The 23,057-nt window shown below is 37.5% G+C and overlaps 2 protein-coding genes across 2 annotated transcripts; both read right to left on the reverse strand.

Annotated features, from left to right (window-relative positions):
- LOC107808960 (IAA-alanine resistance protein 1) lies at nucleotides 1–8,580 on the reverse strand. The gene is made up of 11 exons (XM_016633524.2): nucleotides 7,846–8,580; nucleotides 6,167–6,250; nucleotides 6,017–6,066; nucleotides 4,518–4,569; nucleotides 3,436–3,552; nucleotides 2,090–2,367; nucleotides 1,229–1,375; nucleotides 1,014–1,121; nucleotides 533–634; nucleotides 405–449; nucleotides 1–313 (listed from the first exon to the last, which is right to left on the reverse strand). The coding sequence occupies exons 1-11, from the start codon at nucleotides 8,465–8,467 to the stop codon at nucleotides 158–160; spliced, it is 1,761 nt and encodes a 586-aa protein (XP_016489010.1). The 5' UTR covers nucleotides 8,468–8,580; the 3' UTR covers nucleotides 1–157.
- Nucleotides 8,581–9,963: 1,383 nt separating this feature from the next.
- Nucleotides 9,964–11,647, reverse strand: LOC107808954 (putative clathrin assembly protein At1g25240). Its single transcript, XM_016633512.2, has one exon. The coding sequence runs from the start codon at nucleotides 11,563–11,565 to the stop codon at nucleotides 10,390–10,392; it is 1,176 nt and encodes a 391-aa protein (XP_016488998.1). The 5' UTR covers nucleotides 11,566–11,647; the 3' UTR covers nucleotides 9,964–10,389.
- Between the last annotated feature and the right edge of the window lie 11,410 nt (nucleotides 11,648–23,057).

Raw genomic sequence — 23,057 nt, forward strand, 5'->3', positions numbered from 1 at the left:
TAAAGATGAACTTTTCACGATGTTCATTAATTTCATCAATATCAGACAAGTAATGTGTATTCTCTGGCCGGATGTAGGTAACACCGGAAGGCTGTTCTTATACCTATCGGGGAAGAGTTCAACCCCTCTCTACGAACACGACAAGTAGCATGTATTGTCATTCAACAAGGGAGATACAAAGAGCAACAGCCATTCCTGATAACAGTGACATAAGTTGTATAAATGTATTCATCAATGTAGTCCTGCTACCACTGTTCATTTCAGCCAACACCCCAGCAACCGAAATGTAGATGAAGCCGCCAGCAGTAAAACCCTGCAACATTATATTAGATTTTTAGAAATAAGAAACACACTCTTCTATGAACTCAAGTTTATCTGACCGATAGCTTGAATAAGAATCTCACTTCAATCAATGACGACTGACCAGAATCTTGTCCCAACGTCAATGCCTATACATAGCAAGACAATTTTTAGTTTAATTAAATGCGACAAGAAAGCAGAACCTTGGCTCATGCCAACAGATTATACTAACCAGTGCAGTTCCGGCTAGTGCCACTAGTGCAGATAAGAAGTTAAAGAAGAGAGCTTTGGAGACGCTGAACCCCGACCTTACCAAGATTCCAAAGTCACCTATCTGCATAGCAAACACATAATAAGGTTTAGGGATCATTGGATTCACATGAGAGTGAACATAAAGTAACGGACACAAGAGTGAAAAAATTGCCACATTACAAGATGCAGCAGATGTGAGAAACGAGAGAAAGATAATTTTATCCAAGTGGCTACTAAGCTAAAAGGATCAAAAGTACCCTTCCTTAGAGATTCCTATGAAGATTTATCTGCTATCTAATTTATGTAGGGAACTTGTGATAATGGAGAGAGCTTTTCGTAGTTCAGGGAAAGAGAGTAACTTCAGGCCGCTAAAATGCAACTGCTTATATGGGCAATCAATTAAAAACATGCAACAGTATTTACATGGTAATGTAGAAATACTAGAAAGAAATATAAACGACCTCTTGAGGGATCTCATGCGCGAGAAGAAACAAAGTTCTTGACCACCCACCAACTGATCCATAAAGGAGGAATGCACTTCCCAACGCCATCCCATCAGTAAAATTGTGCTGCAGCATAACATAAAACATCTCAATGTATCAATGTTTACCAGCCAGATATGTCTAGTTGTTTGTGAGAAATCATAAACAAGGATGAGGGCTTATGTAGTACATACAACACCATCAGAGAAGAGGTTGAGATAACCAAAGACAAGGCTTGACCGTGATTTAGCTTGTTCCTTTCCAACTGACTCAGAATTGGTAGAGCAATTTGCAGCATCTAAAACAGTATTGTCTTCAGCAGCACTGGAGCCAGTATTCCTCTGCAATAGTTAGCATATGAGACAAATAGCAATAACAAATAACTGCAAGCAAATAAATATATTTCAATGACTGCATATCCTTTTTAAATCTTTTCAATCGCTGCAAAGACAAACTGTTCAAAGAGATTTCAATCTGGGAATGGATACAGTGTAGAACAGTTAAAATGAATGATAGATACATTAGACCTAGTCTTACTCAATCTAACACCATATCAGAAAAAGCAGCAAAAGCCAACCAGAATCTTATGTTAATTAGTTAATTAATTACAAAAGTAGGAATTAGTGGTTAGAGAATTTTCAGATGCAAAGAAATAATTTTACAGAACTCCTAATGAGCATGTCATGCATGAAATTAAAACCTAGTTTAATGTGACCAATTTAAGCTGCAAAATTTTTACAACATTTACCGTATGCAACTAGCAATTGCTTATGTGCAATACTGTATGACAAGATTGAATTTAGTTCAAGTCAGAATGGAGTGTGGAAAGAAACAATATGTCTTGACAAAGTAGTTGTTTGTCCTTTGGTCAGCTCGCAGCATGTTATGTTGAGTAAAGGGTCACAGGACCCTCTAAATTCTTAATATTCTTAGTTTCCAGTATTTGTTTTACTATCATGTGAACATTTACAAGTGCAGATCATCCTGACAAGAAAAACACAATACTGGATCTAAGTCTGGCAAAATATGGAACAGCAGGCATGTCCTGATTCTACCTTTCGGAGAATAGCTCCTCCACTTGGTTTTCCTCCATTGGGAGAGTCAGCAGACAGACCGTCCACTTCACTCTCTCCAGCTGCCTTTTCTGATAGGTTTCCGCTCTTCTCTTGAGACAGTTCCTGGAGATCGTCATTAGCATCATTGTCATCCTTCAATTTTGTGGTGCGCGTATGACGATGATGATGATGACCATGACTCCATTCATCTGCTCCTCCAGAAAAATCTTCAACATACCTCACAATCTTCTCAACAATAAGAAAGAGCACAATTCCAGCTGCAAACACAAATGTCTCATCAAACATTCAGCAGGGTAGCAACAGCAGCTGTACAGTCGATGACATTACCAGAAGTGAATCAAATCTCAGGCACTTAGAAGATGAATTTAAATTTAATACAAGCTAGAAAATACAAAATAGGAGTTATCTGAAGATATCAAAATACAGTAGAAGGAAGTTAATCCAAGTTGGGAATATAAGAATTCAAGCCTCCCCTCAGAAAAGATAAAAAGACACCACCCCTTCAAAATGATGAAAACTTTTGAGTTATATTGCTGTCCCACATTGGTGGAGGCTTCTTAAAGGGTTTTATAAAGGTTTTGAGCCTCTCCACACATTGCTTTGAGTTTTAGGTTGGATACTCAAATCCTTCTACATTTGGCATCATGTCATCCTTAGTCAGCACCATCAAGCTCATGCCAGAGAAAATCTTGCAATTTAAAAGGTGGAATCATGATATTTATAATAACAAATAAACATTTTACTTCCATTGGAATATTCTAACGCAAAAAGAAAAAAATTCCAATATTTCCAAATTTGCAACCATGGGAAGCAAAACCTCCCCAATATGTTTCATGCATCTCTTTTTAATCAATTTGGGCTTGAAATGGTGTATGCCAAAATACAAGGTGGACTTCTTGTTATCTTCGCATAAACTGGATTTATCCAAATCGTCCAGTAGCATTTGCAAGACAATCCCTGCGGTGATTTGGTGGGTCATATGGAAAGAGAGAAACGCGAGAGCTTTTGAAGACAAGAGGACAACATTTTTTATCTTAAGCTTAAATGTTTAATCGTAAGCTTAAATGTATATCCTTCCTTAGTTTTTGGTTCAACAAAGCTCCGTGTTATGTTTTAGAGCTAGAGGCGTTAGTTGACTTTCTTAGTTCTTTACACACATTGAGTACTCTTTTGGATGTACTTTTCATCAGCACTTCCTTAGTGCTGGTTCTACACTTTACATCAATACAAAATACTTACTTTACCAATCAAAAAAAAAAATTAAACATATAAATTTCAAAAATGAACAATGAAATTTAAAAATAGAATCAAGCCGAAGAACTTACCCAAAATGGACAATCCAACAGAAAGATCCTCCAACGAATGCGCATGTGAATGACCGGAGTGATCATGAAGATGATCAGATTCCACATGGTGATCGTGTGAGTGGGAGTGTCCACCACCTAAAACAAAGTAATCTTTTTTGGTAAAACTATTCAGTGCCACAAATAGTTAAAGGCAACAATAAGGGTGGATATAGGCAGCATATACGTCTGATCTATCATGTTCCTTCCCCCAGACGAATAGCTATATTCTACCAGCATCTTTAAGGATACTCATACCTGCTTATTACTTTATTACTGCCTCCATACCAATTTGCTAGCTATAGTTTGACTGGACATCGAATAGAAATAAAGACTTTTGGCACATTGTTGAATTTGGTAAAGTTTGACGGGACATGAGTTTAAGAAAGAAGGAAGAATCTTTGATGAATCGGATAAGTATTCATAAGATACCAAAGGCAGCCTTCTACCAATAAATTTGTTTTTCATATTTAGTGGGGTCCACTATGAGTCATGTCAATGCCAAAGTAGGAATGCAAGAAGTAACAGGGTTCTCAATAGTAAACTGTAAAAGTGCCAACCTTATGAGGACGGACAAAAAAGGAAATAGTGCCAAACAAATTGGACAGAAGGAGAGTTATTTTTCCAGAAAAACAATACTCATACCAACTCACATTTTATCTCAGGAGAATAATATTCATGCTAAGTAACATGCATCAGCACAACATTGGGACATAGACAAGAGCACAACAACGTTATTCAGCCTCTCTAACATGAACTAGACAAGTGAACTGAAAGTAGTGAAAGTGGAAAAGGGAGCTACCCACGCACTCAGGGGCAGCAAGATAGACAAACCTACCTTTGATAGTGTAAGATAGTGAGTTCTAGTAAGGCTGGCAGCTTCAGGATTACACATCCAAGAAGCATGCCTGATGTAGAGGCATCTCGCTTATGTCATTTTAACAGTTACCAAGCTAAGTAAAACAAAATTATGCTGGGGTGGAACCAAGAGTTTCTGATATTTAAAGGTAAGTGAGCCTATATGCAATATTACTTCTTCGTTAATTTAAGATTAAGAATCATACCAAAAGCATGTGGCAATTGGTGAAGGAAAGCATCCCCCAGCATGGCTCCTGCCTGTGTAAGTCATGAAGTCTGAAAGAATGAGAAAACTTTTATCCTAGTATATAATTTTAGAAACAACCTTCCAATAACTTTATTTAAGAATATATAAATGAATTAGTGTTACTTCTAAATCGGAAACAGAATTCATTTGGCAGGCAGCATTCATATGTATGGTAAGACAGATATCCTGATAAATTTAAGGACCATTTTCAGATATATGGAAAAATTACAATTCAAAATCTAACTGCCAGTTCATTATTCACTATAACAAATAAAATAATTCACAAGCAGAAGATCGTCTATTCATAATTAACAAACAAATCCTTCCAGACCTTCAGATACGAATTCGTCACTTTGTATCTGATAATCATCTCACCAACTGAAGCCTATATTACATGAATGATCATTAACTTATGGGGGAGCAAGTTTCAAAAAACAAATTATGGGGGTGCGTGTGTATGATCATCCTTTTAATCCACAGAACCTTCAGAGAAGATTTAGCTTCAAATAACTATAGAGTATAAGCAACTGAAATATAATTATAGCTAATACACCGCTTCCTCGTCATAAACCAATTATCCTACTTCCTTCTAAGCTGTCTTGGAAAAGGCAAATCCAGATAAGAAAGACATTGTTCCTACTTTCTTCAATACTTTTCAACATCAGCCACTGACAACAAGAAACACCACCTACATTAGGTTTTCAAAAGTTAAGACTACAAACAAGTTAACTTTGTCTCCAGTTTTGCACCCGCTTTCTTAAAAGCAATAAAACCTTTTTTTTTCACCTTGGATACCTCTGCCTAGTAAATCTAGAACAATTAATATTGGATGGAGGGAATATGAGCAACAGGAGGACCTTTCTGCTTCTGGTTATTTAAGAAAGTGATTATCAAATAATTGATCAATAAAATCATTTTATAAAAATTCTCTTTGGTTGTAACATACAATAAACTATTCAAGGAGACATAAAAGTGATAATTCTGATTAAGCTGTTAAAATTATGTAGAAAAATAAGTAGCTATGGAAAAATCAAAAAAGAAAAGCAATTTCTAGTATAATACGAAATAAAGCTTTCTATTTATGAAAAAACAACTTGTCCTAATTGTTAAGTTAACCACCGGACTTAAAATTTTATTATCGATTAGAAGAACACTGTCAGTATGGCATAAATATATTTCATTATTTGCAAATACTAGTATCGCGAGTATTTGTAAAATAATTGAACTTCAGTATCTAAACATAGAAGTACTGGTTTGAAGGTGTATTTCAAGTGAAATATTAGTTTCCGCTCACAAATTTTCAATCTTCACAAACTTTTTTCTAGGTAAAGTTTATACCCGAACACAATTTCACCTTCCACAAATAATTTTTTCAACTTGAACACAAAGAAACAGAAGAATTTGAACCAACCACAGAAGACATTCAGGAAATTCTAACCCATAAAAGATCATTCTCACCCCAAATAACGCCAAAGAATCTACAACAGCTTTTGACGGCTTCCCTTTTACTGCAGGAGACAGAACATACTGATTAGATGTTTCCAAATGAAGATAAGCAATGAATCTGAAAGAACAAGGGCAGAAACATAAAGAATTTAAGCTACTTACAAAATATTACAGGCAAAATAATCAGGCAGATAAGGGAAGCCAAGCTCACCAAAAGTGAGCAACCCATTGCATTGACCCATAGACCTGTCAATGAACCCAGAGGAAAGCTCTCAGTGACAACTAAAGACACCCCATTACAGAGATCTATCAAAAAGGATCCTATGACGTGCGCCATAAAAAGGTTTTTTACATTGAGAGCTCAATGATTTTGAAAAATTATTTGCGTATTAGGTGTTACATGGGCATTTTTATAACCCAAGAAAAAGGTTCAAGCAAAGAGATGTGACATCGAAAAATTCCTATCATCCAATCAACCACGCAATTAAAACAAAATATCTTGCATCCTGATGCAAAAATAAGCCTGTTTAGATGACAGTAACAAGTTATGGATCGTACAAGTTCAACTGTACGCACACAAAACAAGAGAATGCCAAAATAATTTATTGAAGTTTGCATTGTGAGTTGACTTCTAAATAATGTGACACGTGATATCCACCTTTCAATTAAAACTGTTTGTAAGACATATATAATGTGATGATCAAATTTCCATAAAGCGACATTTGTTCAAGCTATGGCAGTGTTCAGCCCTATGGAAAACCATGAATCACCTTTACATTGTGCATTTTATATTCTAGACGTGATTCATTTCCATCTTTGCCTTCTTTTCCACTGAAATAATAGCTAAAAGAACATGCTAGCACCAAATTGTCCTAACATACTAAGAGAAAAACCTTATCAGACACGTTCGATACCTCTCCCGCTTCAAATTGTTGCTGATAATAGCCTTTACAGGACAATAATAGTTGGTATGGACAACCTCTTCCGGCATTGGCAAAACAACATCCTTTTTCAACATACTTATAAGGACATTTTATTTCAATATTAAATATGAGAAAAGTTGGGTTTTAACCCCTTGATAAACAGATTAAGCAAAACCATAGGAAACACAACTAGTAAATGGGATGTATGCTAAAATCCAACAACGACAACTACCTCAATCCTAAGCTAGTTGGGATCAGTTGTATGAATGCTTACTATCAATTTCACTCCATTTGGACACTTACATTCCAATATTTAATAGTTTAGGGTTCGCTAAAGCAGTGGTGGAGCTAAAAGGCCAAGAGGGTTCAACTGACTACCATTCGGCAGAAAAATTATACTGTGCAAATAGGGTAAAAACAAATTGTTTTGATTATATATGAACTTTTGAATGAAAGGGAACCTTAGCGCAATGGTAAAAGTTGTCGTTGAGTGACCAGAGAGTAGTGGCATACGCGGATCTAACCTCGACCAATGAGAGCGTAGCTGCTCGACCTCAGACCTAGGGATTTTCGGACCGGAACAACAGGATTTGCTCGACCGAAGGGAATGATGGGAAGCGGGTCACAGGTTCAAGCCGCAGAAATAACCTCTTGCATAAATGCAAGGTAAGTGCACTGTACTTCTCCGCAAATAGCGAGAGCTTAGTGCACTGTACTTCCCTTTTTTCATTGAACCCCCTTAACATAAGTAAAAATTCTAGTGTACTGTAGAGGTAAAGGGGTTTCAAAAATTGCCTTAGGTCACGAATTCAAATCATGTGATACGAGTATGAATTTCTGGCTGCGCCATTGAGCTAAACTCCAAGTACAAATGAAAATGACACAGATAAGCAATAGAAACATGAATATAATATATACCAAGACCAGTAAGATCCTTGGCTCCGTGTCCATTATGATGATGATGCACGTCCACGTCATCATGGGACCCAAATCCTAACAGCTTTAGATCCTCTTCTTCTGCTAATTCTTCTGGAAGCTTCCTCTGCTTAACTTCACTCAACCCATGATGATGATGATGCCCCTGATGGTCATGGTTATGCCCATGACCATGGTTACATTGGTGAACTTCAGCTGATACAGAAGACCCAAAAATCACTAACCCTAAAGAAATAGAAAGGATTAAACAGAAACAGATCTGTTTCAGTAAAGATTCAATCTTTGACATTTTTTCAATCTGGGCAACAACAAAATCAGGTAAAACCCCTAAATTTATGGAGGGTTTAGAGACAGTGGGTGATAAGGGCGTGTTTGGGGAAAGTATGTTTGGAATCAAGAATTGCGGTTTTTGCAAGTGCCTTCGATGGTGAAGACACAAACAGCGCAGAAGAAGAGTATTATTATGCCTATTATAATGCCGAATGTTACTACATCCATAGTATAAGGAGTTTGACTTTGAAAGAGGGGCCTCAAGGGTGTAACAAAAATGGAGTTTGGACCTCTGAGAATTGCAGAAAAGTTGTACTGAATTTAAGGATAACATAGTGAGTGATTGTACTATGGTTTTTGTCTTTTAATTATGAGAATTGGGTGCTAGGGTCAAATCACTAATCATTAGACTTTGGTAGACAAATGAATTTTTTTTATTATTCCGCAACAATAATAAAATATCAAACTTCAGATTAAGAGCGAGAGAATACTAATAACTCCATCACAACCTTTTGATATTGTATGTAATGAGAGTTTCTTTGAAGTATATGCTAGTTAGGGTGTAAAATACTATACTCACACAAGAAAAAAAGTGTATAGTACTTGACTTCCTCGATTTCATTCTATTGTATCTGACATTATTTCTTTATTGATTGGGTCTAATATATATAAACACGTATATAATTTAACTTTAAAAATATTTTGCTTTTAATAATATATTTTTATTGTCACATAAATCTCATAATATGTATAAACTTATAAACGCTAAAAAAAATAGTTTCTTAAACTAATTTTAAGATAGAAATATTAAGTGTTTGATTTAGAAATATATAGGAGTGTATTTGTAACTAATAGTCTGTTTGGCCAAACTTCTAAAATTTCCTTATTTTGATAAGTGTTTTTTAAAAAAGTATTTTTGGTGAGGAGCAGTTTGTGTTTGGCTAATTAATTTGGAAAGCACTTTTGAGTAACAATTAGTGTTTGGTCAAGCTTTTAAAAAGTGTTTTTAAGTGTATTTTTCTCAAAAATACTTTTCAAAAAAATACTTCTGGGAGAAGCTACTTTTTTCTGCTTCTGCTCAAAAGCACTTTTTTTCCTTAAAAAAGTTTGGCCAAACAACTTAATTTTGAGAAAAAAAGCACTTTTTGCCATAAAAAAGCTTGGTCAAACAAGCTATAAGTGATGTTACAAGGTGTTTAGTGTAACTAATCATAATTTACAAAATACGATAAATAACTTGCTAAAATCAATAATAATATATGCTGATTGAGTAAATCCTTACATTACAAGCTTTCGAAATAGACACACTCATAAATACCTGAACCAAAGAACGGTGGGTTGCCGTTTGCCCAAATGTCTAGCCATATCATTTTTCAATGGTCAAATTGATTATATTTGGAATAAATTGAACTTAAATAAATTCAAAATTCAAAATAAACAAATTAAAGAGACATTGACTGCTGGTCTACAAATTTGTTTCAATTAATCGAGTTCCTTCGCACAAATGATTTTTGTTCCTCGAAGCGAAAATGAAAAATAAAAATTGTTATTTGTAGCTTCCATCTCTTTAAATTATGTGTTCAGGAAATATTGGAATCGGACTTCATTATTCTTTCAACAAGACATATTCCCTACTCTCATTATCAGATGAAGAATAAATGTTTTACCACCACGGAATGTCGTCGAATAGATACGATTCATCTACCCTTAATTAAAAATTTCGAGTTCAGCCTTGAGAATGAAGAAATTCTTGATAGGGAGTGCTTCACTTGAATAAGCTCTACGTGTATAGAACCAAACATGTCTAGATATACTTGGAAGCAATCAGTAGAAGTTGAAATCGTAAGTGTATATGGGTGATAAACATCATATAATATGCTCAACATATAACAAGAAGCTAAGTTACTGAAAAATTGGAACCACAGGTATGAAGATTCAATCTACCATTCTATGGTTTTTTATATTTGGAAGAAAACTCGTGATATGCTCTTTTTCAGGATAAAACCTCTTAAACTACAAACGTTGTCAAAATCTAACCCAAAATCAAATCGTGTTTCAAGTACTTTTCTCAAAGACAAGTTAGAAAGAATCTTTTTTCAAAACATATATAAAACATTTCCTTTGATTACTATGAAAAATCTATAAATCTACATATTTATATATATAAATATGCATATATAGGAGGTAACATAATGCCTCTTTTCTCTTGTTTGACTATAAGCTTTTGTTCGACATTGCATTTGGTGAAGCCATTTACTAGAAGCTAATTAAATCCGGTAATTCTTGAGGTTTAATAGGTACATTATTAGTAGAATTAGTAGGTACCAAAGAGGCTTCAAAAGGATTTGTTCTTGGTATATATTTTACTATAGCAGAACAGCCACCATTTTCTTCATCAAAAGTCTCCCAACGATCAGTAATTATTGTCCTTAAATTGCTTTTTAAGTCCTTTTTTTCTCCAAAATTCTCATGCACCACAATTGCTCTAACCATTTCATCACTCTTTTGTGCTGTATCTGAAACTCCATTGATAATTTCCTCAATTTCTTTGATATCTTCGTTTGAGATTTGCTCTACAATTGGACAAACTTCAGCATTTCTCACCCCTATATCGCGATTAAACTCGAAATATAGAGACAACTCTTCAGCTTGAATATTTGCCTTCTTAATGATCTTTAGAGCCATAGTTGCTTCAACTTTCCCAAATAAATTAATCTTTGATAAAACTCGAGCAATCCCATTTCGAATCCTGCTATACAGGTCGAAAATTTCTGTCATAACACAATCCATAGCTTCAAGAACAAGAGGAACAATAGCAGAATCCGATAACGGCTTAATTTCAAGCAACACATCAAGCAAAGATTGCAATTTTTGAACCACAACAAGATCTTGAACGATAGAATAATTTTCTTTTTCTTCAACGTCGAGATTATGCATTATAATCATCATGTTGTTGTTGCTTCTCTTTTCATGCAATTCCATGCAAAGGAGGGACGATTTCTGATCAAGAAACGCGAAATAAGCACGAATGAACGCGTTAATCCCATGCATTTGATGTTTTCTTGAATGACCATCTTCGAAATTGGAAAGATCAAAAGGTAACCTACCAATTCTTTGAACACAAGGAAGCCTAGTGCTATAAAGACCATGCATTAAGATTAAAACTTTAATGGCAACAACCCAACTTCGAGTTTTCTCTATTCGAATCGTGATAGCCCAAATTAAAGGTTTGAGATTACAAGATGATAAACGTAACCAACGAAAAACACGATCGACGTTCTTCATATTCATCGAGAATTCATCGTGGCTTGTTGCTTTAATAACAGCAGCCTCGATGTCTGGATTCCGGAGAGGTGTTCTTCTTGATAAGCTAGCAATGAATATGCTATTTTGATCTTTTACCAATCCGGAAACCTTTCTCCATAGCCTCATTCTTTGATTTCCCCTCGATTTTTTTTTCTTCTTCTTTTTTCTTGTTGTTGATGTTCTTTCTTTTTGGTAGAGCTTTTGCGGTGGTAATCAATTGCTCTACATGTTTTTTTTTTTTTTTGTTTTTTATTTATTTTACATTAGTATTCCTTTTATTCTAATATGTAAAGGAGGGAGCACAGACCGGTACACGAAGTATTCCGCATTCGTGCAGGGTCCGAGTAAGGGTCAATCAGCATGTACTAATATATATATATATATATATATATATATATATATATATATATATATATATATATATATATATATATATATATATATATATAATCATAAAAGCGGTATTGCATGACCACGAAACGCCATAAAATGAACCCCAAAGTTATGGCGAAGCGATGTATACTAATCACTAAGTCGTTTCCTATGGACCTACAAAATTTCAGATCAATCGAAGTTCATCAAAATAATTCTATAAAATCAGCATGTACTAATACACATTCGCACCAAAGGGATGTGATATAGCACTTAAGGGAGTACATGGACCGGATTGGTTCGGTTTTGTCGGGATTTTCGAGTTTTTTGTTACTTAAATATTATTTCAATCTTACTTTGTTAAATTTTTTATAAGTAAATATATGTTTAGTAAAAATATAAAAAATTGACAAACATATTATCTATTAAAATCTTCTTATGAGAGAATTTTCTTAGTAACACATAATAGTTATTTTTTTAGTCGTCTGACAATAATTTTTCGTTGATGTACACTTTCAAGGTTAACCGAATTTAGTTATTAAACATAAAAATTAATATGATACCTAAATAATAATAATCACTTCACATTCGAAAAAGATATAAGAATTTAACAGATCTTAACATATGATATGAATATGGAAGAACAAAGAGATTGAAGCATTTGAGTACGTAACACTTGATGAGAAAGTGATCATACAACCCATTATTTAAGGTTAATAAATATGGAGCACTTCATATAATATTAAATATTATCTCCCGCAAGAGAATCTCAAATATTTTTATACATTTTTAAAGAAAATTATATATAAAAACTCAAAAGTATATATAAAAACTATATATTTATATGTCGGTTTGGTTCGGGTTTTTTTACTCAATACCAAACCAAATCAAACCAAACCTAGTCGGGTTTTTTAATCGATTTGGTGTGATTTTTCGGTTTAGTTTGTACACCCCTACTAACACTATTTATATTTTGGTCGATTTAAAATTGTTTGATACAGGGTATTATATATTCTAACATTCGAAGCTAAAAACCTTTACTTGGTAACACTATTCGAAGCTAAATAATAATTTTGACCATTGATCATACTTATGTGGCGTTGATTTAGCTTATGCTGTCATAGTGTGTGCCAATTATTAAGGAGTCGTGAATGCTGTAATTTTGTTGTAAAATAGACAAATCAGCAACATAAAAGACGACGTAAAATAAAACACATCAAATATAAAAGTAGAAAAAAAGACCCCCCCCCCCCCCAAAAAAAAGAATCAACTTCTTTTCATTCTTTTCCCCTCTCCTTTTGCTCCTTCTTTCCCCTCTCTTACATTTTTCTTTTACTTTCTTTTTTCTTGGTTTAGTTGGAAATAAAATTTGGAGATAAAAAATGATGGATTTGGCTCATCTCCAGTATAGTATCCCTCCATTTTTACCAGTGTACGTATAATTTAAGAGCAAATGTCCAAATATGCCCTTGTACTATGTGAAATTGAGCACATTTGCCATTCGTTAATACTTTAGCTCAAATATGTCCTTATCGTCACATAGTTGGTCCATATATGCCCTTAGAGTTACACAGTTGGCTCATATATACCCTTTTCGAAACGAAATTCACCCAAACCAATTAGTTATTTCGTTAATTGTATTAAAGTGTATTACAAACACTATTTCCTTTTTATTAGTATTTTTTTTCTTTACCTTTCTCTTTTCTTTCTTCCTTTTTCTTTTCTTCTCTTTTTTTCCCTTTTCTTTCTCCCTTATCCGCTTTCTCCATTACCGATGTCTTCTCCATTTTCGTCACCAATTTCACTTGACAAAACTCATGAATTTCAATTACTAAGAAAATTCTCCCGTAAGGTAATCAAATTCTAATTTCACTGGCCCTCTAAATAAATGAAATTAAATTGTTCCAAAAATTATGCTTTAAACTTTAAAATAATAAAAATATCTCAACCTTGAAAATTAATTCCGCACTGGATCCTGAAAATAATATGTTCCATTTTACCGACTGTGAAATGACCCCGACCTTAGAGAAAATCTCCCATTTCCAGGGGTAGGGCTGCAATCTTCGCCGCCAAAGGCCCATAGTGCCAAAAATGTGAATGAGGGTAGGTTTCTGAAGCTCTTGAACATAAATTACGGATAATATGAAGGTTTAGGAGGCAAGTAGGTCAAGTTGGGCTTTTTGTTTCAATTGTATGGCCTAGAATGCAATTTCGAAAGGAATGTAGGAAAATTGAAATCAAAGGAAGATAAGGAAACATAGAAGGTTTGCATTTATGGTTACTTTGGGACATGTAGTTTTTCCGGAAAGGGAGGGACGCATTGACATCTGCTTGGCAGGTGTAGTTGAGGCTCTAACCTCAGAAAGGGATGATTATACTTTGGTCCCTATGATTCGTTCTTGCATTTTTCGTGCTTTAACTAGATGTAAAATGTGCACGCGAAACTTTGATGGTTGCAACATTTTGTTACAGATATGGTTTTTGGAGCATTTCTATCGTCATCCTATGATCACTGATTTTAGTGAGCTATGGCCCAATCATACTTATGATCACTAGAAAAGAATTGACGAATGTGACTTACCAGAGGGGATTGGCGCCTGGAAAGAACTACTTCTTACTCTGTCTGCCAAACGGATCACTTGGAACTACAATTGGTTTTCCTCTAAAGAGGTCATTTGTGAGTCTGCATACCATTCTTATTTTGTACTTATATGATTGGATGGTGTTCAGGCCAATGCTCCACTTCGGGTAATGCGCCAATTTGCACGACTACAGGAGGTTCCACCAATACGAGATATGAGCAAGTTCTGTTATGATTTTGGTAAAGATCAACCTCATGACGAAGAAGAAATTATGAAAATTTGGTATGCAAGTAAAGTCTCGGAGTTGAATGATATGGTAGAAGACCGAGATCATGGAGAGGTGATCCCTGAATATATTACCTGGTTTCATGACCCTTCGTCTCTTAGAGATAGGCCTGAAGGGTCCAATAGGAAGAGAAATGATCAATGAGCTATAGAAAGGCTAAAAGAGGAATTGGAGCGTTCCCGGATGACCATATCCAAACAACAAGCCCAACTGTAAGCCGAAGTCGCCCAAATTCATTTAAATATTGAGAAAGATTATCAATCGGCCTTACGTGGCATGGAGAAAGATCTAAAGCATGCTAAAAATGAGGCGGCCCGCTTAGAAGAAGAATTGGCAATCACTATTGGTTTAGTCAGAAGAGTTGAGGCAAATAAAAATGCTGAAATGCATAAGCTGCAATAAGACTTGAGTATCATTGAAGAGGATGTGCACTAACAACAATTGGAGTTTGATCAGCAGAGAGAGCAATTTGAAAGAGAAAGGGCCCATTGGATACGTTCAAAGGGTCAGTTTCACGCATAATTGGAAGAAATAAAAAGGCATAAGTGAGATCATCACATGCAGATTTTGAAGTAGAGCGGCGTCAGTGGATGATTGAGAGAGTTGTGCTAAACCGTCGTATTGAAGAATACGAGGGACGCGAGACTCAGATGGGTAACACCCTCAACATTATCCAGATATGGTTGCAGAATTGTCACGTGAATATGGGGCAAGCCAGAGAGCAAGTACTTCAATTGGCAGAGAAAGCAGCATATATTCATGACGATCATCATCATCTAAACAATGAGAAAGTTGGTCAACAGGCACGTGCCCTCGTTTCACAATTGCCGACAGTGTTTCAGAATTTGTACGAGATGTTGGGGGGAGAGTGGAGGCCAAGGGATGCAGACCATTGATGATATCAGTTCAAGCAAGAATGCCATTGAAGATTAAAGTTTTAGTGCAGTCAATTAGTTTTTAGTTTCATTTTTCATTTGTCGCATTTTTTATTTTATATTTGTCGCATTTCAATCATACTTATGTCTTTAGAGTCAATTTGAATAATAATAATAAAAAAAATAATCAAAATTGTTATTATTTCCTCCTGAACTATGTAATGATCTGATTCATGCGGCAACATGATACGTAGGCAGCCCACAAAAGGTTCGATCAAAATATTTTTCAATGATTCTAAGATGAGGGATCAAAATGAGGCATGAGTGAAAAGAGAAAAGAAGATAAGAGCGTCAATAAGAAGCAACCTCATAAGCCAAAATGAAACATGAAGCCTCCAAAAGCATGTTAGAAATAGTGACAATGATAGGAGCATGGCACATTACGTGTGATTCATATCTATAAAATGCTTAACCCTAACACGTTTGATGTCTCTTATTTAGTAATCTTAAGGTGGTTGGTTTGTGGTGAAACTGGCAACACACCATTACTTCACCAGATCTAAGGGAACAGTAGTAATGGCCAACGATGATGAGATCGAGCTGATCAATGACGACCCCCAGGGTCAGTCAGTTGAACAAGAGTCAGAGGAAATAAGAAAATTGAGACAACAATTGTTTGATGTATATCAAGCTTGGGTGTCTGGTCAGCCTCTACCTCGGGGTCCCTCAGAGGGAACTTCCACCGTACCCCTTGCTACTCAACCACCGCTCCATGCAACAAGTGACCACATTCTACCACCAGGGTATGTGCCAAACTACAGCCTCCAAGCTGCTCCTGGTACCTCTAATGTGCGACCTCCAGTCGCACCGGTCAGGAACACTCCTCTAGTCATGTCTGGCGCACCGGTATACACAATCCCGCCTCCACCTCCTGTGACAAGGACAATCAACGAGCCACCATCTCATGCTTATGATGGGCAATACTACTCTCCAAATATGGCTTTTGGGGTCTCAGCTCCATACAATCAGACTCCTCAGTATGAGTCACCAATGGAAAATGAAAAGCTTGCCAAGACGGTTGAGCCGGATGAGATGGCGAGGAAAATAAAAAGTCTTGAACAGAACATAAAGAACATACAGAGATTAGGTTCTCAGAAAAATGTTTCTTTCAGTGATTTATGCATGTTCCCTCACATCCATTTGCCACCAAGGTTCAAGACCCCAAAATTTGAGAAGTATGATGGACACGGCAACCCTATCGCCCATTTGAAAGGTATTGCAACCAGCTGAGGGGTGCATGTGGAAAAGAAGAATTGTTGATGGCTTATTTTGGGGAAAGTCTTGTGGGGGTAGCCTCCGAATGGTTCATTGGCCAAGATATCTCTCACTGGTATGTCTGGGACGACATGGCTCAGGCCTTCGTCAAACAATTTCAATACAATATTGATATTGCGTCGGATCGCAATTCCATGTCCAGTATGAAGAAAAAGCCGACTGAAAGCTTTAGGGAGTATGCAATCAAGTGGAGGGAGCAAGAGGCTAGAGTTAAGCCACCCTTGGATAACCACGAGTTGATCACTGTTTTTCTGGAGGCCCAAGAGGCTGATTACTTTCAGAACATGATGTCCACAATGGGTAGACCTTTTGTGGAAGCGATCAAAATAGGAGAAATGGTCGAAAATAGCCTCAAGACTAGCAGAATTGTAAGTCAACCTGCTCTCAAAGCCACCACCCAAGCTATCCAAAATGGGTCGAGAAGTTTGGCAAATAGAAAGAAGAGAGATGAAGGGTCCATGATGACTTCAGGATCTAGGGAAGTTCAAAGAGGGGCATCGCACCCTTATGTGCAAATTCAGCAGGGGCAATCCAGCTACCCTCAACATTACTATCCCCTGCCAATTCCTCAGTACTATATGGGACCGCCACAATATACAATGTTTAATGCTCAGTCCTATGCTCGTCCTCCCAATCAACAGGTACGGGCACCAGCTCCAAGATTTCCCTGACCTCAGCAGCAAAATTTCCGGGCACCCTACAATGCTCGTCCTAGGCAGGATTATGGTCGAGAGCAGAGGCCGGTGGAAAAATTTACTCCATTGGTTGAAACATACTCTAGTCTGTTCCAGAAGTTGAAACAAATAGACATGATTGGACCCATTGCTTCCCATCATATGCATCCCGATTCACATGGATTTCAAGCAAATGCTAGATGTGAATATCATTCAGGTGCTCTGGGGCATAGCTCTGATGACTGTTGGACCCTGAAAAGAGCCATAGAAAAACTCATTGTTGAAAAATTAATTGTATTCACGAATGGCGAGGACCCTCCTAATGTGACCAATAACCCGTTGCCAGCACACAATGATGTTCATTTTGTGGGAATGATTGGTCAAGATCGTGAATACAAGCAGGTTGGTCGAGCAGAAATGACAGTGGTAACGATTCAAGAGGGAACCAAATTGGAAGTAAGTCCAAGCCGAGATGCACCGTTGATTGTGAAAGGCGGCTAGAGCTCATAGAGGGCAACTTTATTTGTTCCAAAAATCTCGAGGTTGGAAGTTCGCTCCAATGTTCCAAGCCCAAAGTATACGTCCTTGGAGGTCACCCCATCACAAAGCAAAATCAGGATGGTACGACATGTATAATAGAGCCGATCATAATCAATCCTTCCACACAACACCGTATAACAAATACGAAAACCATTCCTTAGAACTACAACAAAACTGTAGTAACCTACAAAGTCAAGGAAATCATAGAAGAATTGGGGAAAACTGGAGGTTTGACTCGATCAGGGAGGTGTTACTCTCCAGAAGAGTTGAGGAAGGCTAAGCAAATCAGAGAAGGCCAAATGCCAATAAAGAAACTGGTCACTGAAGAAGAGGCGGAGGAGATTTTGAAAAGGATGAGAGTTCAGGATTACTCAATCATTGACCAGCTGAGAAAGACTCCTGCCCAAATCTCTCTGTTATCTCTGCTCATTCACTTAGGTGAGCATGCCCGTGTACTAATCAAAATCCTGAACGAGGCACATGTCTCAGAGAATACCACTGTGAATCAGTTAGAGAAGATGGCCAATAGATTTTTTGAGGGGAACAAAATATCCTTTAGTGATGATGAACTTCCTGAGGAGGGAGCCGGTCACAATAGGGCTTTGCACCTGATTGTCAAATGTAAGGGGCATTATGTGAAGTGAGTCATGGTTGATGGAGGCTCGAGTATAGATGTATGCTCTCTCTCTACCTTGCAAAGCATAAAGATCAATACAGACAGGATCCGACCCAACAATGTTCGCATCCGGGATTTTGATGGCTCAGCGAGAGATACCATTAGGGAAATCAACCTCACCATGACGATTGGGCATGTTGATTTTGAAATTGTCTTCCAAGTAGTAGACATGGAAACTTCTTATAACTTCCTTCTTGGAAGGCCATGGATCCATACGGCCCAAGCTGTGCCATCCACCTTGCATCAGATGCTCAAATTCGAGCACGATAGGCAAGAAATTATTGTTCACGGAGAAGACGAGTCATCCATTTATAAAGACCTGTTAATCCCATATATTAAGGTCAAGGAAGGATGTGAGTCTATTGTCTATCAGGCTTTCGAAGTGGTTGTTGTGGACCATGTTGAGGAAGGAAAGCCCATTCTGCATCCTCGTCTCTCCGCCACATCTGTAATGGTGGCTGCACTTATGATGAGACAAGGTTATGAGCCAGGAAAAGGCTTGGGGGCATCATTGCAAGTAATTTCAGAACCCATTTCTCCGTTCAGTAACAGGGGTACTTTGGGTTTAGGCTTTGGGCCAACACAAGCAGACGAAGACAAAGCCAAGCACCGCAAAAAGCATGGGTGGGTCTTGCAGCAACCTATCCCTCACATTTTCTACACTTTTGTCAAGCCACGATTCAAACAGGGTCAAAATTCCTCGGCGCATGCAAACATTGATGAAATTTGCCATGGCCTCAACCAGATGTTTTCTGAAGTGAATATGATCCAAGCTGGTGAAGGCACTAGTCGTGACGATATGCAACTAATTGTCCCAGACACCATGCTCAATAACTGGGAAGCAACTCATCTCCCCATAAGGAAGGAGTCTTGGTAGTTGACTTTTGCAGCTTCTTTCTTTTGTACTTTGGGTTACTTTCAGGGTTGTAATCCAAATATCTTAATATGATTGTTTTATTTTGACATTAACCCTTCTATCCTTTTAAATTCAATGAAATGCAGTTCAGTTTCGTATTAAATTTTGTATCTTTTCCTTTTCCTAATTCCTGCCATTTTATTTCCATTTCAGTTTTGTTAATGCCGGCTTTAATAACATGACATGCATGCGGAATTCATGCCAAGATCTCAAAAGGTTGTCTAATTTTGAAATAATGCATCAAGAGGTCGAATATAATGAAGATAAGGTTGTTGAGGAAATAAAAAGAGAGTTTGAACAATCTGAAAACAAGCCTAGGCCCAACCTCAATGAAACTGAGCCAATTAATATCGGAAACTGAGCTAATTAATATCGGAGGTCATGAAGAAGTCAGAGAAACAAAGATAAGCATTCACACTGAATAAAAAACTAGAGATGCCTTGATTCAACTTTTATTTGAGTATAGAGATGTGTTTGCTTGGTCTTATGATGATATGCCGGGTTTAAGCACTGATTTAGTGGTTCATAAGCTTCCCACGTATCCTGATTTTCCACCAGTCCAATAGAAGCAACGTAAATTTAAAACGGACATGAGTGATAAAATCAAAGAGGAAATAATGAAGAAATTGAGCGCCAATGTTGTCAGAGCCGTACGATACACCACCTGGGTGGAAAATGTTTTGCTCGTGCCAAAGAAAGATGGAAAACTAGAGTCTGTGTTGACTACAGAGACCTGAAAAAAGCAAGTCCGAAGGATAATTTTTCCTTTACCAAACATCCACATGCTTGTAGATAATTGTGCAAAGTATGAGATACAGTCGTTCGTGGATTGCTATGCTGGGTATCACTAGATTCTAATGGATGAGGATGACGCAGAAAAGACCGCTTTCACCACTCCATGGGGTACTTATTGTTACAGGTTCATGCCATTCGGTTTGATGAATGCAGGGGCAACTTACATGAGAGCCATGACTACCATTTTCCACGACATGATGCACAAAGAGCTTGAAGTATTTGTCGATGATGTCATCATAAAATCAAAGACACAGGCTGATCACGTTTGAACGGCTTCGAATGTATGACCTTAAACTTAATCCAGCCAAGTGTGCATTTGGGGTTCCATCTGGGAAACTCCTCAGTTTTATAGTCAGCCGAAGAGGCATCAAATTGGATCCATCTAAGATAAAGTCCATTCGAGATCTGCCACCCCCGAAGAATAAAAAGGAAGTCATGAGTTTGCTCGGGAGGTTGAACTACATCAATAGGTTCATTGCTCAGCTCACAACCACGTGCGATCCCATCTTTAAGTTGCTGAAAAAGGATGATGCTATCAAGTGGACGGACAATTGCCAAAATGCTTTTGACAGCATCAAAGATTATCTGTCAAAACCCCCTTTACTGGTCCCACCTGAACCTGGTAGGCCTTTCTTTTTATATCTATCGGTGATGGATAATTCCTTTGGATGCGTTCTGGGGCAATATGATGCAACAGGCAAAAAGGAACAAGCAATATATTATTTGAGCAGGAAGTTCACCAATTATGAGATTAAGTACACCCTTTTAGAAAGGATATGTTGTGTCTTGACTTGGGTCGCTCAGAAATGGAGACATTATCTTTTGGCCTATACTACTTACCTCATATCCAGAATGGATCCTCTGAAGTATATCTTCCAAAAGCCAATGCCCACCGGCAGGCTCGCAAAATGGCAAATCCTGCTCACAGAGTTCGAAATCGTCTATGTCACTCGCACCGCGATGAAAGCACAGGATTTGGCCGATCATTTGGCAGAGAATCCAGTTGATAATGAGTACAAGCTACTTACCACATACTTCCCAGAATAAGAGGTCAACTCAATATAGGAAGTAGTTCCAGACGACAACCCTGTATGGAAAATGTATTTTGATGGAGCTGTTAATATAAAAGGAGTTGGGATCGGGGCAATCCTCATCTCACCTATTGGAAAGTATTACCCTACAACAGCCTGGCTTCGGTTCTTCTGTACCAATAATACGACGAAATACGAAGCCTGTATCATGGGTTTGAAAATGCCCCTCGATCTGGATGTGCATGAACTATTGGTTATGGGAGATTCTGACTTGCTTATCCAGCAAGCCCAAGGCGAATGGGAGACTCGAGACATCAAGCTTATTCCATACAAACAACGTGTACAAAATTTGAGCAAAAGATTCAAATCCATCGACTTCAGGTACATTCCCAGGTTTCACAACGAGCTAGCGTATGCTTTGGCTACTTTAGCCTTGATGCTCCCTTATCCGGGAAACACTCATATCGATCCACTAGAAATCCAAGTTCGAAATCAACACGGTTACTGTAATACAATTGAAACAGAACCAGATAGTGAACCATGGTATCATGACATAAAACAATTCATAAAAATAAGAGAATACCCAGAGCATGCCAAGGGAGATCCAAAAAGAACTATAAGGCGGCTCGCCAGCGGTTTCTTCCTGAATGGGGAAATTTTGTACCAAAGGACCCCAGATTTGAACTTGTTGAGATACATAGATGCCATAGAAGCTGAGCGGATCATGAGTGAAGTGCATTTGGGGGTATGCGGACCTCACATGAATGGATATATTTTGGCGAAGAAGATTTTGCGGGCAGGGTATTATTGGCTTACAATGGAGCGAGATTGCTTCAGTTTTGTTCGCAAATGTTACCAATGCCAGATTCATGGTGACCTGATTCACTCGCCACCTTCGGAGTTGCATCCCATGTCCTCTCTTTGGCCTTTCGTTGCTTGGGGAATGGATGTTATTGGGCCAATTTAGCCAAAGGCTTCAAATGGGCATATATTCATTTTGGTTGCAATTGATTACTTCACCAAGTGGGTGGAGGCAATCACTTTTAAAGCAGTCACCAAGAAAGAAGTGGTAGACTTTGTTCATTCCAACATCATCTGCCGCTTTGGTATCCCAAATACCATTATCACTGATAATGCAGCCAATCTCAATAGTCATTTGATGAAGGAGGTATGCGAGCAATTTAAAATTATGCATCGCCATTCTACCCCTTACCAGCCAAAAGCCAATGGAGCCGTTGAAGCGGCGAACAAGAACATCAAGAAGATTCTTAGGAAAATGATCCAAGTTTCCAGACAATGGCATGAAAAGTTGTCTTTTGCTCTTTTGGGATACCGCATGACTGCTCGCACATCTGTTGGTGCAACTCCTTATCTGTTGGTATATGGAACGGAAGCTGTAATACCGGCTGAAGTCAAAATTCCCTCTCTTCGGATCATTGTGGAGTCGGAGATTGAAGATACAGAATGGGTAAAGGCCTGATTAGAACAACTAATGATGATTGATGAAAAATGGCTAGCAGTAGTGTGCTTTGGCCA

The sequence above is a fragment of the Nicotiana tabacum genome, chromosome 12 (assembly GCF_000715075.1).
Source record: "Nicotiana tabacum cultivar K326 chromosome 12, ASM71507v2, whole genome shotgun sequence".
Lineage (NCBI taxonomy): Eukaryota > Viridiplantae > Streptophyta > Magnoliopsida > Solanales > Solanaceae > Nicotiana > Nicotiana tabacum.